This window comes from Bos taurus, chromosome 2 (genome assembly GCF_002263795.3).
Source record: "Bos taurus isolate L1 Dominette 01449 registration number 42190680 breed Hereford chromosome 2, ARS-UCD2.0, whole genome shotgun sequence".
Classification (NCBI taxonomy): Eukaryota; Metazoa; Chordata; class Mammalia; order Artiodactyla; family Bovidae; genus Bos; species Bos taurus.
In genome coordinates this window covers 120,380,283-120,396,266 of record NC_037329.1, presented here as the reverse complement: position 1 = coordinate 120,396,266, position 15,984 = coordinate 120,380,283, and the positions used below count along the sequence as shown (strand labels likewise).

At 52.3% G+C, this 15,984-nt stretch overlaps 1 protein-coding gene across 8 annotated transcripts in view; it reads right to left on the bottom strand.

Moving 5' to 3' along the window:
* Positions 1-2,381: 2,381 nt before the first annotated feature.
* The window catches only part of PHC2 (polyhomeotic homolog 2), a 114,437-nt gene continuing 100,834 nt past the window's right edge, over positions 2,382-15,984 (bottom strand). For 6 of the 8 annotated variants that reach the window (XM_059875717.1, XM_024976356.2, XM_024976365.2 and 3 more), the window contains 6 exons: positions 12,679-12,881; positions 10,865-10,994; positions 9,943-10,057; positions 8,736-8,877; positions 7,515-7,791; positions 2,974-4,389 (listed from right to left, as the gene is read on the bottom strand). In XM_059875717.1, coding sequence (XP_059731700.1) covers positions 4,235-4,389; positions 7,515-7,791; positions 8,736-8,877; positions 9,943-10,057; positions 10,865-10,994; positions 12,679-12,881 — 1,022 coding nt within the window. In that variant the 3' untranslated portion in view covers positions 2,974-4,234. Of the gene's footprint in view, positions 4,390-7,514; positions 7,792-8,735; positions 8,878-9,942; positions 10,058-10,864; positions 10,995-12,678; positions 12,882-13,750; positions 13,885-15,984 lie in introns of those variants that run through there. The other 2 variants (XM_010802435.3, NM_001192908.1) reach the window with 2 other exon arrangements.

Sequence of the window (15,984 nt, the reverse complement as noted above, 5' to 3'; positions counted from 1 at the left end):
GAAAAGAGGGCCTAAGGGACTCAGTGGAAGAGGAAGTAACAGAACTGTGCATAGAGGCCGACCTCACTTCTGTGAGGGGAAGGCTCCCATACCTGTGCACCTGTGCATCTGTGTTCTTTTATAAAATGTACATAGACGTGTACATCTCTGTTCTTTTATAAAAACATGAGAAAATAGAAATATAATGTGAGCCAGGAATATAAATTAAATTTTTCTAGTAATAGTAGCCATGTTGAGAGAGTGGAAAAAACTGAAGTTTTAATAATTTAATCCAATATATCCTTTCAATATGTAATAAATATAAACATTATGGAGCTATTTTACAGTTGCTCTTGGAAACGAGGCTGCCCCCTACAGGGACACCATGGGGTGGGTGGGTTGGCAAGGGCAGAAAATGCTGGAGCAGAGCCTTCTCTGCCATCCCATGCTCTTAGCCAGTCCCTCCATCCAGGGCAGCCAGGCAGAGCCATCCCCAAGTGGTCCAGGTGGGCTCTGTCAGGCCTGGGAGGGTTCTGACACCTAGGCCTTCAACGAGCACCCATCAGGTCCTGCCAATCCCTCCTCCCATGTCCCAGCCTGGGAACCCTAGTCCACAGAGGCATCTGCCTGACCCACTGTTCCCAGTTCCTTGCTCAGATAATTTTAAAAGGACCCCCCACCCAGCTCCCACCTGCAGGAGGCCATCTCTCAAGGCCACCTCACACTGGCTCCTGGACCCTCCTCACTTTCAGGAGGTGGTTAAAGATCAATTGTTAGTTCCTAAGCGGGAATAAATTTGCAGACCAGGACGGTCACTCCCAGTGGGAATAGAGAGCTCTGTTTCAGTGGGAAGTGCATCCCAAAGTCTGTTTTCTGTTCACCATGGGGTCAGAGTTAAGGGCAGCAGGAGAGTCACCATACTCTACACAAGCTACGAGATCTCCCAGGATGCTGTCTTCCCCCACTGCCCCATTCGTGCCCTGGACTGACCATACCCCACGGCGATGCCCGTCCAGCCACTTTCCCCCAAGGACCTCTATGGCTCAGCTCATTCTCAGCGGGCCAGCCTTGGTGCCTCCTTGACTGTTCTGGCCACCAGACTGGACTCCTCTCAGGACAGTTGTCATGCCCCATCTTCCCCCAGACACTGGCAGCGTCCCCGCTCACCTGGGTCCTTCCCTGAAAGCCATGTCAAGGAGCAGGTGGGACAGACTTCTGAGAACCACCTCAGCCAAGAGCCAGGGAAGAAATGACCTGGTGACTGGAACAAAGCCGTTCCAGGCCATGTATCAGAAACCACGCCCCCAGGACCAAGTGGGACGAACTGCCCGGAGAGAACCCCCTGCCCTGGGGCCAATCACCTTGAAGAGGGTGGATCTGAGTAGGTGGCTCTGGTTGGCCAGAGGCACCGAGTCATGTTGTCCCAATGCTTTTTCCTCCCCTGGGGGTGGCGGGGGGGCAGGTCCTTGTGCCCCTCTTCAGGTCCTCTGTGGTGTTTGCCACCCATCGAGAACCCTGTTCTGCAGAGTTCCAGCCACAACTCAAGGGCACCTGATTGAGACTTTGCACACTTCACCTCCAGGAGCCCTTGACCTCTTCAGTAAAACAGTGTGTGCATACCAGTCAGCCAGGATAGGGTAAGGGCAACACAAGACTGTAAGATGGAAAGGTTCTGGGAAGGTTTACACCAGGCGGTTTTTTTTTTTCAAGTGCAGAATATGATTCATCAGAAATCAATTCATAGATCATGACCAAGATTTTAAAATTATGAACATGAACTGAAAATTAGCAGAATGTATTTTACATCAGGATAGGTATTATTGTTTTGCTTCAGTTACATACATCTTAGTACATATATGAGGGTGGGGAACAAACTGTCGGTCACGATCAAAAGTTTTGCAAAATTCTGTGTAAAGCATGAACATCAGGAGCGAATATGTTGAAGGAAGCACCCTTCAGACTGAGGCCTTCCACCCAGAGTGGAGACAGCAGGGGTGTGTTTACCTGTGTCAGCCCTGCAGATCCACGCTGTCCTCTTTCAGGAGTTCCAGCTCCCTCTCCCACCTCACATACAAGGACACTCCAGCTGGGCCTGGCTTTGTCCTCCAGAAAGCGAAAGTCGAGGTCCAGCATGGACTCGCCAAGCTGCACAGGCCACAGTGGCCCGCTCCCCTGCCCTGGAGTGGGGTGGGCAACATGGGGGTCTTCATGGGGGACCCTCCCCACTCTCCCTCAGCCCAGGGTCCCATGCTGGCCCCTGTCCGGCTAGCCATTCCCGACCTTCTGTAGACCAGACTTCCCAAGTCCTAGCTCCATCCTGTGGGTGGTCAACTAGTCAGTTGTTTGTTTCTCCTCTTCTTCCAGGAAGTAGTTACATCTTAAAGGTTTTCTGCAGAGTTGTCATCAAGATGTGGGTATTAGTTCTCAGAAGGTCCCTGCTAATCAATCTCCCTGGGCCCCTCTGTTACAGACTAATTGAGTGCACAAACGGCCTGTGCTTGGAAGGCCCCTTCTTTATTCGAGGCTTAGGCAATCGCCTCCTGTGGCAGAGACTCTCCTAATAGTTCGCTATTCCAGCATCCAAAGAATGCTCAGCTGTCGAGTGAGGCAGTCACCCCAAGGGCGGTGCTGGACACGGAGCCGCACCCACCACAGGTGCGCGTGAGGGTGGGGAGCTCTGGGCTCTGCCTCTGGTGTGCCAGGTATTCCTGACGAACAGCGTCCTGTCTCCCCAGTGGCAGTGGCGGGTCGGCAGGCTCAGAGTTGAAGGGGCCCTGGACCCTTGTACTCCCAAGGAATACCCGTGAAGAACAGGTGGGACCTGAACCGGGGCTGAGTGTGCCTTCAGATGACATGGCAAAGTGTGGAGGATACGCTGTCCAGTCAAGGTGGTCATCCCCCTACCAGCCCAGGGACCCACCCTCTCCTTGCAGGTGAAAAGTAGCTCTTCAGGATCACAGAAAGGCATCCCCGGGGAGAAAGGCACAGAAGGAATGGATTTTATGGATTTATTTTTAAAAAACAAAAAAAGGTTAAAAAAGTCCTTCATTTCCAACCCTGCCTGGGGGTGTGAGTGGGGAACAGCATGAACTGAGAAGGGCACCCACCCTCCCCTGGGGAGAGTCCAACTCTTCCCCCGGAGCCTGCAGCGTGCAGGGCAGGTCAGAGGCCGGCCCTCGCCCTTCCTGCCCCGCCTCCTCCACGGGCAGCTCACACTGCTGCCAGCAAGTTCCAGAGGCAAAGAAGTGTGGGAGCCGAGGCCGAAGGCTGCCTTCTTCACCTCGGCGGTCACTCCAGCTCTTCCGCCCTTGGACGTTCTCTGGGCCCCACCACTGGGCTCTCAGGGTGGGTGGACAGGCAAGACCAGGAGGCGCAGCGTGGCCCAGCCCACTGGCAGCTTCCTTAATGCCGTCTGTGACACAGCAGGGCAGTCGGGGCGGGGGGCGTCACAGTGCAGGAAAGGGCTGCAGAGACACCACAACAATCTGGAAAGGAAAATCTCCTGCTAACCTGCATCGCTTTCTGATCCTGCCTCTGCACCGAGGCAGCCCTTTTTCCTATTCCCCATCCCGAGGCTGAGTGGAGTCCGGGACAAAGCACTAAGTGGCTGTTTGCTACAAAACACCCGGAGATGCCGGGGGGGCTCTCGGCCCGTCAGTCAGTCCAGGCTCCCACACAGTCACACAGTCACACACACAGCGTTAAGGCGTCTGTACTAGCAGGTGTGGCCAAACCGGGCCCAGCTTCTCTCCCTCCACCTGCAGGGGTGAGAGGGGAGAACCCTTCTGGCGGCTTCAGTAACAGGCTGAAGTGGGAGAAGCTGGCAACGGAAGAGCGAGCTGGGCCCCGAGAAAGAAGAGGAGGAAGGCAGGCGAGGGCTTCCGAGGCCTCTCTCCAGGCCCGGCGGCTGCCCTGGGAAGTGACCCAACTCAGGTTGGGAGCCCTGACCACATACCCCCTGGAAAATGGGGGACAGAAAGAGGGGAAGAGAAGCGGGGCTAGAGTCGTGGGACTTTGGAGGAAGCCAGTGCTATCAATATTTACAAGCATAAAGCCCCATCTTCTGTGCCACCTACCTCTCTGCCCCTCCCACAGAAAGAAAGGCCCCTGAGAGCCACCAAGGAGGTCCCGAGACCTCCTCCCCAGCTACGCCCCGCAGCGGGGGCCCTTCCCTTGACCGGCCCTGCTCTGGGCCCCCAGGAGTGTCCACCGGCTCTGCTCGGTCGGGAGGAGGAGCCCCGGCGCCCGGCCAGCCCTAGGAGTCCTTGAGCATGCTGATACGTGCGTAGATCTTAAGGGCTGGCCCCAGCTTGATGTTCATGGCACTCATCAGGTGGTCCTCCTTGAGCAGCAGCAGAGCTTGCCCGTCGATCTCCTGGGCACGGAACTCCTCTGCGATTTCCTGGCAGCCTGAGAGGATGTGACCAAAGACAGTGTCAACCTGGGCTACAAGCGGTCACTGCCCTTCAGAAGCCCCATTTCACTTAACCCTCACGACCAGCCCTTGAGGAAGCCGATGCAGTTCTCACTTTACAGCTTGAGAGGCTGAGTGACTTACTCAGGGTAGCCAGACTCTACCATGGCCTCCTTGTTTACATGTGTCCTTGTTCACCCACCACCCTCTCCATGGACAGGGCTACCCCGGGGAGGCGACTTCACCTTAGTCTTTTGGATAATCTCTTTTGGAGTGAGTCAGCCACTATGTCACGAGGGCACTCAAGCAGCACTCTGGAGGCGCCCACTTGGAGAGGGACTGAGGCCTTCTGCCCAGAGTCAGCCCCCCGCTGCCCTGGGATTGTGGCTGGGAAGGGTGCTCCTCCACCTCCAGGCCTGTAGGTACCTGCACTCCTGCTGCCATCATTATGGGGGCCTTGAAAGATGCCCCAAGCCAGAAGTACCCACTAAGCCACTCCCCAGAACTCTTGAGATGTTGACTATTATAGGCCACTAGGCTTGGGATAACATTTCCCAGCAGTGAATAACTAATGCACATTTTGGTATCTGGAAGAGGGAGTGCTGCCATCACCACCCCTTAACAGTGTGGGTGTGGCCTGGGATGCAGTAGTGGGTGGGGGCGGGAGTGACTTCGAGAAGAATATCTAAGGTTTCCTGAGAGACTTCACAGAAGCCTGATGGCCTTTGAGGAGACTGCTGGGGAGGCTTAAAGCAAAGTGAGGAAATGGTTACTGGAAACTGGAAGAAGAGGGATCCTTGGTATGAAATGGAAAATTCAGCCACACTGTTCCTGGTGGTGACCTGGTGAGTGTGAGACTCCCACTGAACCAGCACTCCGGCTCAGGGGACCCCAGGCAGAGCCTGCAGGTACTGCCTGGCTTCCCAGCGCGGCTGTGGGAAATTCGAGGGGGAAAACTGGGAAACAGGAAAGAGCCTGGATTTGCTGCTTCTGAAAATCCTCAGCCTCTCCAGATGGCAAATGACGCTAAAATTAAGAAATGGTTTTTAGTGCTTGTTTCAGCAGCACATAATCTTAAAAAAAAAAAAAATAGTTTCCAGGCAAAGACCAAATCCAGGACGCAGTAAAAAAAACAGTCTAAAGATGAGACAGCGGGGGTGTCTTAAATCATCTGTTAAGACTGCAGGAAGCTCTAAGGTGTGGCCTCAGAGAACTGCTGGATCAAATGCTCTCTCAGGATTTTATGGGTGTGACTCACAGAGCCTCTCCATTCAACAGACGGGCTCCTTACACTGTTAAGGCCTCAGTCCCTCAGCTTCAGATGAAGCCTAATATGGAGTAGGGCTTGTCTTGAAGACACTTTTGAATAAGATTTATTTAAAAAGCCCACAAAGAGTGAGAGACCCGTCTGGCAGAAACACTGCTCACTTGGACTCCAAGGGCCAGAGGTGACAGGAAATAAAGGCAACAGGAAGCAGGCTGAGCAAACAACTCCACCAGCCACCTCCTTCCAAGGAGAGGAAGGAGGGGTCAGGTAGGACCCAGAGAGGAGGAGGACCACTCCAGGCTTGGTGTCCTTGTCATCAAGGAAACGCCCACACATGCCTGGTGTGGGCTGGTGACTCCTGAGGCCTCTTGTGTGCTCCCTTCTTCAACAGGCACATCTACTGTGATGGCCCTGTGCCCGTCCCACCATCTCCTAGGTTAGTGGAGGGGAAACGAAGACCCTCCTTGTTCGCAGGTGTGAAGACTGGGGGAACTCCCCTGGAGGAGCTGGACCCAGCGAATTTCATCTGGGCCTGGACCTGAGTCAGATGCTGAGATCTTAAGACCCTGAACCACTGCTGTGATGGGATGAGACCCGTGGGGCCTCGGGTGGGGGTGGGGGTGCTGCATGAGGGGGGAACCTGAATCACTGGGGTGAACTACGCTAACTGGCCTCCAAGTAGCTCCCTCCAATAACCCCTGCTTTCATGCCTTCATGAGGCCTTCACAATGAATGGGGTTGACCTGTGTGGTCAATAAGATACTGTTGAAGTGACAATATGTGATTTCTGAGGCTAGATCATAAAGGGCACAGCAGGTGGCTTCCACCTTGCGCTCTTAGATCTCCTCCTGGGGGGTCAACTGGCTGCCACATCACGAGAATACCAGAGCATGAGTGTTCTGAAGAGACCCGTGTGGACGGTGACCGAGGCCTCTTGCCAACGGCCATTCCCTCCCTGAGAATCACGAGTGAGGCACCTGAGGATGGAGCCAACAGCCCCACTCGAGCCTTCAGATGGCCTCAGCCTTGGCTGACACCACAGCCGCCTAAGAATGCCCACTCCAACCACCTGTGTGCTGACAAACGGTGGGGCTGCAGCGATAGATAACCAACATACTGGGTTAAGTGGCAGAGCCGGGATTTGAACCCAGTTCTGTTTAAGTCCGAAGCCCGCTCTCAACCACCATAGCCAACCACCATAGCCCACTTTAGTCTCTGAATGAACTGGCTTATGGCTGCCATCACTACCTGACCTGGCCAGTGGCTGGGTGAGACTGGCAGGAGAAACCGTGAAAAGGCTTTGGGGCCTCAACAAGCCCAGCCGTGGAGATGCGAGCTCTGTCTTTCGAGCTTCCTTTCTAGATCCTCGCCCTGAGACCCTGCATGCCCAGGGTCACGGGCGGCCTGTGGCTCCCTCACGTGCTTCTGCGTCTCTGTCCAGGCTGCTCCCTGATGCAACCTCTCCATCAGGCACAGGCCTGCGTGGCCACTGCCACTTGGTGTCCATGTCCTGTGTTCTGACGTTCTCCTTGACAGTTTTCCTTCATTCCCACCTGACGCCCCTCCCAACTTGCCCTGGAGACACATAGGGTAGGTTACGTCATCATCTGCCACACAGGCCCCTCGCAGAGCCCACAGATATGTTGGCGTCTGGCCACAGGACACCAGTCAGGGCTCTGTGCTAGAAGGTAAGGTCTCATGGGCAGTAATCTCCTCACGCTTATCCCTGCCCCCTGTTCCTGAACCTGCATCTCTCACTGAACCTGTGGTCTCTCCTGGGGGTAGGAGGTGAGGTCTCTCACGCCCTCTCATTCTTTGCTACTCCAGGCAGGCATGGAACTCCCAGGGCCTTACCTGGCAGAGAGCGGATGAACTCGTAGACATCGTCCACGTTCCACTTGGTGGGCTCACTTGGCAGGAAGTGGTGTCCCATGCCCACCAGGTCCCGCATGTGCACGTCAGGGAGCTCCAGGTCCCGCGGGCCTTGTCGCCGGCGGGAGGTGGACGAGCTGGCTGAGATGGGGGACAAGGGTTCCTCATAGCTTGAGTTATCTGAGCAACGGCTGGAGTCCTCCTGGCTGTGTGTTAGCTGCAGGGCAGCGGTAACTGAAAGGGGGACGGTGCCTGTTGGCTGGGAGCAGAAACAGTTTTCCTCAGGATGGGGGAGTAAACCGCCTCTACAAGAGTGCTGGGCAAAAGCAGGTATAGTCTCCCCGTTCTATCTGGCTGGCTGCTACGTACCTTTGAACTCTAGATCAAAAAGTATCTTTTGCAACGTCCTCTCTCTGATCCTAAGCAGAGAGTCCTACTACTGGTGCACGTACCACCCCACACTGCAGTAATCTCATTACAGGTCTATTCTTTCTCGTAAATGTGGGTTTTTAACCAGGGCTCTACGGGTTTTGGGGACTGGTCTGTGCACGACCCGAAAGAGCATGTAGATTTCCTTATGTGTCCGTTTTTTACTATAGCTTTCATCAGATTCTTAAAGAGGTTTAAGACCAGAACAATAACAATAAACAGCAAAACACATGGTCTAAAGCATCACACTAGGCTGTGAGTTCTTACAGCACAATTCAGAGCTTTAGTGCCTAACAGTTGCTGGCATATAGCTGGTGCTGAAACATACTTAATGAACAGAACACCTCGTTTTTGATAGAGACCTTTAAGGATTCAGTGCTCTGATGCACCGAGAAGCAAAAAGGTGGGGAGATGAAGGGTGTTAGCTTCTTCTCCCCTAGCCCTTCAGGTAAGGCAGGCGTAGCTACCTGGGACAGCCTATGTCTTCATGTGCAGCCCCAGAAGTCAAAGATGGAGGCAGACTGGGAGAACAGGGTGAGCAGAGGCAAGGTCGCGGAAGAGGGACCCTGGGTCCCTCTTGAGCATCCATGGGTCTAAATGAGAGCTCTCTGAAGGGACATGGGGAAGGCTTGACTTGACACATCAGGAGAAATGAGAATATGATGGAGCACTGACAGCCACAGCAGAAAGGACAGTGGGCGCCCAGGGCTGTGCTAGGAAGGGGAGTCGGTGGAGACTTGAGAGAATGAGCTCCAGGCTCCTCTGGCCTCTCACCTGCTTCTTGGTATCCTTGGTAAGTGTCGGCAGACTGGCTTTGCTGGCCCGACGGCGGTTGTGGGTCGTGGCTCCCGCCTTCTGCAGCTTGCTCCGGTCTGAGTGGAAAAGCCCCACTCGTTTGGTGCACCCCACGTTGTACCTGCCAGAGTCAGAGGAACAAGGGAGGTCAGGGCAGTCGCAGGGTGCCCACAGGCCCCAGGAGGAGTAAGAGCAGCCAAGGGGCAAAATCTGAGTCTGTCTGCTCATTCCAATCCTAAGTCCATCACTCAGGACTGGCTGTGTGAATCTGGGCAAGTCACTCAGCCCCTGAGCCTCTGTTTTCCCATCTGGAGTTGGGGATGAGACCACTCACTTTCTGTAACTGGTCTGGCAGTTACACAAGCTCGTGCTTGACACAACTGCCTGGCTCACGGGAAGAACCCAGGGCTGCCCTATTCTACTCCACATGTTACCTGTGCCCAGAAGCTAGTGTCCCCTGTTCTGATGGGGGACAGCTTGGCAAAGCATCACAAAGGTGCCGGGAGGACCTCCAGCATAGCCCAGGGAAGGAGGGCTGGGGGTAACCCTACTCTAACTGGTCCGCAGGGCCCTTCTGCCTGGGGGCCTAGAGTCCCTTCTTTTGGGAGCTCAGGCCCCTTCCACCTTGGCACAAGGACCACACAGCACTTACGAGTCAGACGTCTAGATCCCCAGCTCAAAGACTTTAGGCACAAGTACTTCTTGTGCCTCAGTTTCCCATCATGTACAGAGGGCCTGACAGCAATCCTGGCTCACAGGGTTACTCTGAAGACGAGACGACACCATGCGTATCAACGCTCAGCACAGAAACCTGCGCGTGGCAGGCCCACGGTAAGCACTGCTGCCTGCTGTGAGCGTCTGTCTTCTGAGTCGGGAGGAGCTCACAAGGGAGGTGCAGTCAGTACAGGGGCTCAGGGCAGCGTTTCCAGTGGGGGCCTAGGCAAACCCTACGGAGATGGGAGCTGCCAAAGCCAGGTGCCGGGGTGCCGAGGAGGGCCAGACAAGCTAAATGCCTCTTCCTTCCATGTGGGCTTACCGCTGCTTGCCTGGACCTGCTCATGGAGTTCTTGGTGAACAAGTGACAGGACACTGCTTCCAGGCAGGGCACGGAAATAGGGAGCTGGGCATCAAGGTGCAACCCTGAGAGGGGAGGGGCTGGGCACAGCAGTGGAGTGAGCGTGCTTACCTTTTTGCACAAGCCATGGAACAGAAGCGCTTGGAACGCTTGAACTTGTAGGCGAAGTCCACCCGGCCACAGAGCTCACACTTGAGTTTGAGGGGAGTGCCCTCCTCTTTGGACTCTGAAAGCATGAAAGTTCGTAAGTGTGGACAGTGAGTGGTCCCCACAGGACTGTCCACAGCCTGCCCTGGGGCCTCTCACACTCTGCCCAGCCTGTTCCTCGTGCCCACAGCTGTGCCCTGCAGCAGCAGCCTGGATAGTGCCAACCCACTTTTGCTGCTGTTTTATGACTTCGTACCCTGGACACCTGAGAGTTCCTTCTTTTAGGGGCTAGGAGACAAAACACGGTGGGGAAGGGCTAGCGCCCCTTCTTTACAACCCTAGAAGAAAGCAGGCGACCCTCCAGAGGGAAAGTGCTAATGCTGTCTGTCACTGCTGGTTTGCAATCACTTTACCCTTCCTGGGCGGGGGGTGGGGGGTTCCGGCTGGCTGCCAGCCTGGGTATCAGAGCCCAGGAGATGGTAGCCATGCAGGCACCCCACCCGCCTCCATTTAGCCAGGGGCTTCTGTGGCAAGTGCAGCCCTTACTTGCTCCAGTGTGCCTCTGCACTGGCCCCTCTCCTGAGAGCAGGCCCCTGAAGCAGTGGAGGAAGGCCGCAACTTGCCGGCTGGCCCATAACTCAGCAGTAACTCCCGGGGATCCGGGGCTGGAGAGGAGGACACACGTTTCCCCGGGGACAGGGGCTCCTATCCACTTTCGAGGGACAGGGCTGAGTGTGCACTGGGGGAAACGTTTGGTCGACCGCCATGTTCACACAATTTCTGGCTCCAAGACCCTCCATGGACAGCAGGAAAGGACCTTCCATCCTTGCTGATGTCCCGGTTCCACCCCAACCAAAGCCCCGGCATCCAGGGTCTGGCACACTACCTTGCAGATAGGGCTCCTCCATCTCTGAGTCAGTGGTGGTGGTATGGTCCTGCTGCGGAAGTTTCTCAGGCAAGAACCCCTGTGCATACTTCTTCTTGAGATTCCCCACCAGCAGGGACGAGCGTCCCACCTAGAGGACAAGGCGACAGGGAGGCCGTGAGGGTCAGGTGGGCAGGCTCGCTTGCTCTCAGCCTCATCACAATCACAAGTATAAAGCACCCAGGCACAGAGGCCAGCCCCCACCCCACCACCATCCAGGCACACCCTGCTCAAGGCCTGTTTTGCTGTTTAGCTCATGAGGTAAGATGCCACTGGCCACCAAAGGACAGGGATGAAAATGGCTTCAGCCCAGGACTGATGGATGGTTTAGAGGTCAGGAGAATATCTCCTCTTCCCAGTTGTCTAAGGCGCACAGGTGGAGACATGGGTCAGGTTCCGGCATCGCTGGAACCAGGGCCAGGCCCCAGCCCTCACATGTCCTGGGGCAGGAACACGGCTGAGGCTGCGTGTGAGTGTATGGGTGACACAGAGTCCTGGCCACCATTCCTGGATCCCTTTCTGTTCTCTCCCTTACCACTGCCCTACCCGAGTCAGAGGGACAGGCAGCCAGAGAAGAGGAACATGGGGACGCGGGGCCACACTGAAAGGCCAACCCTGGACTGGCTCATTCACACTTTGCTTTACTCCCTTTGTTGCCTTTTGTTCGGGCAGCCTGGTGGCCAGACCTCTAGCAGGGAGACTGGGGCTGCTACCCCATCTGCATCTACACTGTGAGGTCAGCTGGTTCTGGTGTTTCTCTAGGAGGCCAAAGGGAGGACGGAGTCTAACGAGGGAGGGGATGTGAAGGGCTAAAGCTCCTTGTAGCTAAGGTGCCACAGGCCTTGACGGACCTCCAGAGGGAAAGCAGATGAGAACCAGCCCAGGCATTTTTGTCTTCTGGCATTTCAGAAAGGCAGTCCACCCATCGCAGTTAATCAAGCTCAGAGGCTTTGACTGACTGTTCAAACCACTCATGGATCCAAAGAAAGCTCAAAAGACAGATGGCATCCCATGAAGATGCTGTGTCTCTACCAGTTAATTTCATCATGAGCGAGGCTGGAGTGCACTTGGCTCTGGGCTCCTCTCACCTATGGAGCAGGCAACCTGTCTCACCAAATTACACGGGCACTACCAGCGCTGGGTGCTGCGTTTAATGAGCCACTTTCTTGCTGCTTCTGTATCTCCCTGCAGTATAATGCTTGAGACACTTGATGAAATGCCCCTTTCTGAAATGCCCCTTACTCTCACTCACTCCTCTTTCAAGGCTCTGTCCCCAGAAAAGAAGTTTTAGGCTAGAACTCTGATCAGTTATCTTCCATTCAGATAGACCTTGAGGATTCTCTTCCATACAGGTTCCGTTTGCTAACTGGCTAAAGTGCTGCCATTTGGGAGTTGAGGCATTCAAACCTGAACGAGGTCTCATTTCCCAAAGTCCATCATCCTGCACCCAACACCCCAGTGTGAACTCCCTTCTAACCAAGGGGTTCCCACTTCACCAGGTGGGGACACAGTTGAGTCTGTGTGGAAACTTCTAACTGAAGGGGTCATGCCAATTATTCTTAATTACTGACCCCTTCTGGATCTTAGGAAGACACTCAATCCTACAAAGAAAATGACTCTGACATTCCTTTGGGGGGAAATTAGCAAGGAAAGAGCAAATTTCTTTTCACATTTTTAGAAAATTTACATGGAAATGTAAAAATATTCTAATACACATCCAAAGTATACTTATTTAAAAAAAAAAAAAAAAAGAGGGGAAAAGAAGTAGTCCGTACCGGGAAAGGCTCCGCCCCCTCCTGGATCACAAACCCTTCGATAACATGCGTCAGGATTTGGGGTTTCACAATGGCCTGTGGTGGTTTATTCTCACCATTCTGGGGGGCAGTGCCGGTGATGCTGGAGGCAGAGTTTCCGTTCCCTGAGGTCATGCCGGGGCTGCTGAGGTCGGTCAGTGCATGAACAATGCCCTGCCCTGTCTCTGTGCAAGGAAAGCAGGAGAACACAAGCAGATGAGGTCAGAACCAGGTCGAGGCCAGCAGAAGGAGAGCAGGGACTCCACCTCACCCAATAATGCACACCAGGCAGTCCCCTCCCTCCGTGACCCATTCAAAGTGGCAGTTTTCGTGGACAAACCACCATGTGAGTCTCGTCTGTTCTACAACAATGAAGCTAAACAACCAGACATGTTTCTTATTTTTATCCTGCGCTAAGAATAGTTCGACTAGGTTAAACAGACAAGGATTCTGCCTTTTGGAGGAGTGAAGACCTTGGTCAATATTGATCTGGACAAACAAGTTAACATTCAGCTCAAGGGAGAAAAGTGTATTCAAGGTACCATCTAAAACCAGGATGAAAAAAGCTGAACTAGGTAGAGGGCTTGGGGCTTGATGGGTTTGGGGGAAGACAGATTGAAGGAACCTTCCATGAAGTTCCTCGGGCAAGGGTCCAATTTTAAGCATGCTGTGAAATGTCAAAGTACTGAACCCCAAGTAAACATTTTAATATAGATCTGCCTATGCAAAGACTGGCTGCTTGGGATCACTGCATTAAGATATGTGTGTGTTCTATTTCTCCACCAAGGAAGCCACCAGGCAGAGATGAGGTTATCTATGCTGTTTCTGCAGGTCCTGTGCTTCCAATCAAGCCTCTTATCCAGTTCTCAGCTTCACACTCAATCTGATCCTTGGCTGACCACAGTCTCCTTCCTCCATGGACAGCGCTGCCTAAGTTCTCCCCATAGGCCTGCCAGCCTTGCTCTGAAAGGCCTGACAGAGAGCTCCAAAGAGTGTGAGGGGAGCCTCCGCGGAACCGCATGAGGGACCTCCTCGTCTCCACTTCAAACAGTACCTCTCATGAGCTGCTTCACTGTGAGAAACAACTTTTATCTCCTCACTTTTGTAACTCTCTTCCCACCCCTTCCCAGGGCCATTGTCTACCACCACCAACTGTGTGAGCTGAGGCTGCTTTTAAACTGGAACTTCCTAAAAAAGAAAAAAAGAGAAAGAAAGAAAAAGCCATTTCTTTATTGCAACAAGCCTACTGCCAGTAAGCATAACTCAGTGTGTATATGTGTACACACTTTGGAAAACGATTTCAGTATAATTATTAAAGCAATTTTTGCACAAAATTTATAGGAAGATGCTCTTATTTCATGTTAAAGATCCAAAATCCACCACAGAGGAGGAATTTACAAGGCCTAATTATATAGGATGGAGGAATCAAAGTAAACTCATTTTAGGAAAGGTTTATAACTGGCTTTCTTACTAGTAGTCCTAGCGTACAATAAACCAGGATAAATCTTTTTTGTTAAAAAAAAGTTAACCATGACATACATCTTCAGTACTCAGACTTCTATAATTCAGCTGTAATGAACTTCAGAGCTGAGCAGGAGTTACCTGAGAGATGTGATTAATGAGATTTTAAAATAATTCTTTGGAGAGATAGTCATACCACCAAGTTAAGAAAAATTCATTTCAATGTTTATAGTCTCCTTTGAAAAAAAATTTTTGGACAGTTTTGACTTTTCTATAGGGACGGAAATTTTCTACTTTGGATTCAGTGTTTCTAAATTGTAAAGGTGTTTAGGAAGTGAAAAGAAAATCTTTCCTTAACAATCCATGAATAACTAGGAGGACTGAGTTAACTATGCAATCAATTAAGTTTCTTTGCTTTTAAATTTTAAATACGTGAAAAAACAAATACGTATTTTTAAAAATGAGTAAATGTTAAGATAGAAAGCTTAGTATTTAAATTAAAATCCTGTTTTTACATGGCAGCTATTTCCTTCCAATTAGAGCCTAGATGAATATTCCCTAGGTTCAAGCCCTTACCAGTGCTTGACCTTTCTCGGTAACAGCCCCACTTAGTGCTTTTCTGGCATTTGCTTGAACACCTCTAATGACAAAGGAACTCACTACCTCTGAAGTAGTTTGTCCCCAACTTGGACAGTTCAAGAAGTTCTTCCTTACAATGAGCCAAAAATCCATCTGTTAATTTCTATCTACTTATCCTGGTTCTATTCCTTAAGACCACACAGAACAAGGCCAATCATACTTGCACAATGGGTAAAAACACAGCCTTAGACTTGGCTTAGAGACTGGTCTCTATCACTCAAGGATTAGCAGCATGTCCTTATCTGTCTCTGAGCCTCGGTTTCTCCAGCTAGAAAATATAGATGATAAGACGACAACTCTATAGCCCTGCTACGAGGGCTAAGTGAGATGATGAATAGCAGTGCAGTGTGACCACACTGGGAAACACTCAAGAAATGCCCGTGGTGTCATGAAGGGTGGCACTCATGACCCCAGTACATATTTTCTCCTCCAGGCCACACTCCCTCTGCTCCTTCAACTACTTCTTATCTGAAAGGCTGCAAGTTCATCACCCTCTGTCATCTCTGTCAGCATTTTTTAAAGTCAGGTAGTCAACCCTAACATATCATATCAAGTATTGATCTAAGAGATCCAGTTTGTAAGAATTTTGTTTTGGAGAGCACAGATGGGCAATGAGTGACTCCCTTGTTTTAGTTCACAGCACTTCTAGGGCTTCCCTGGTGGCTCAGATGGTAAAGCGTCTGCCTGCAATGCGGGAGACCTGGGTTCAATCCCTGGGTCAGGAAGATCCCCTGAAGAAGGAAATGGCAACCACACCAGTACTCTTGCCTGGAAAATTCCATGGATGGAGGAGCCTGGTGGGCTACAGTCCATGGGGTCACAAAGAGTCGGACACGACTGAGCGACTTCACTTCACAGCACTTCCTTGGAATTGATCCGTTTTCCTCTTCATTCTGGGATCATGCCCGCCTGCCACTTTTCACTGATATTTATCACCAAATGGGTGCTGATACCTTATCTCCCTGAGATTTCTCCAACCTTGTTGGACTCTTCTTTTTGGCCCCTCTACCCTACTGATAAATGTACACTGCAAAGAGGTGGTGGTTCCTGAGGGCAGATTCTTTCCTTATGCCAAATACAGTAGCAAACAGAGATATTCACCAGCCCAGGGGCTACAGGGCCAATGCTTAACTCTGGAAAAAGACCTGTTTTGAATTTAAGTTCTAAAAAAAACGGATCTTATCAAGC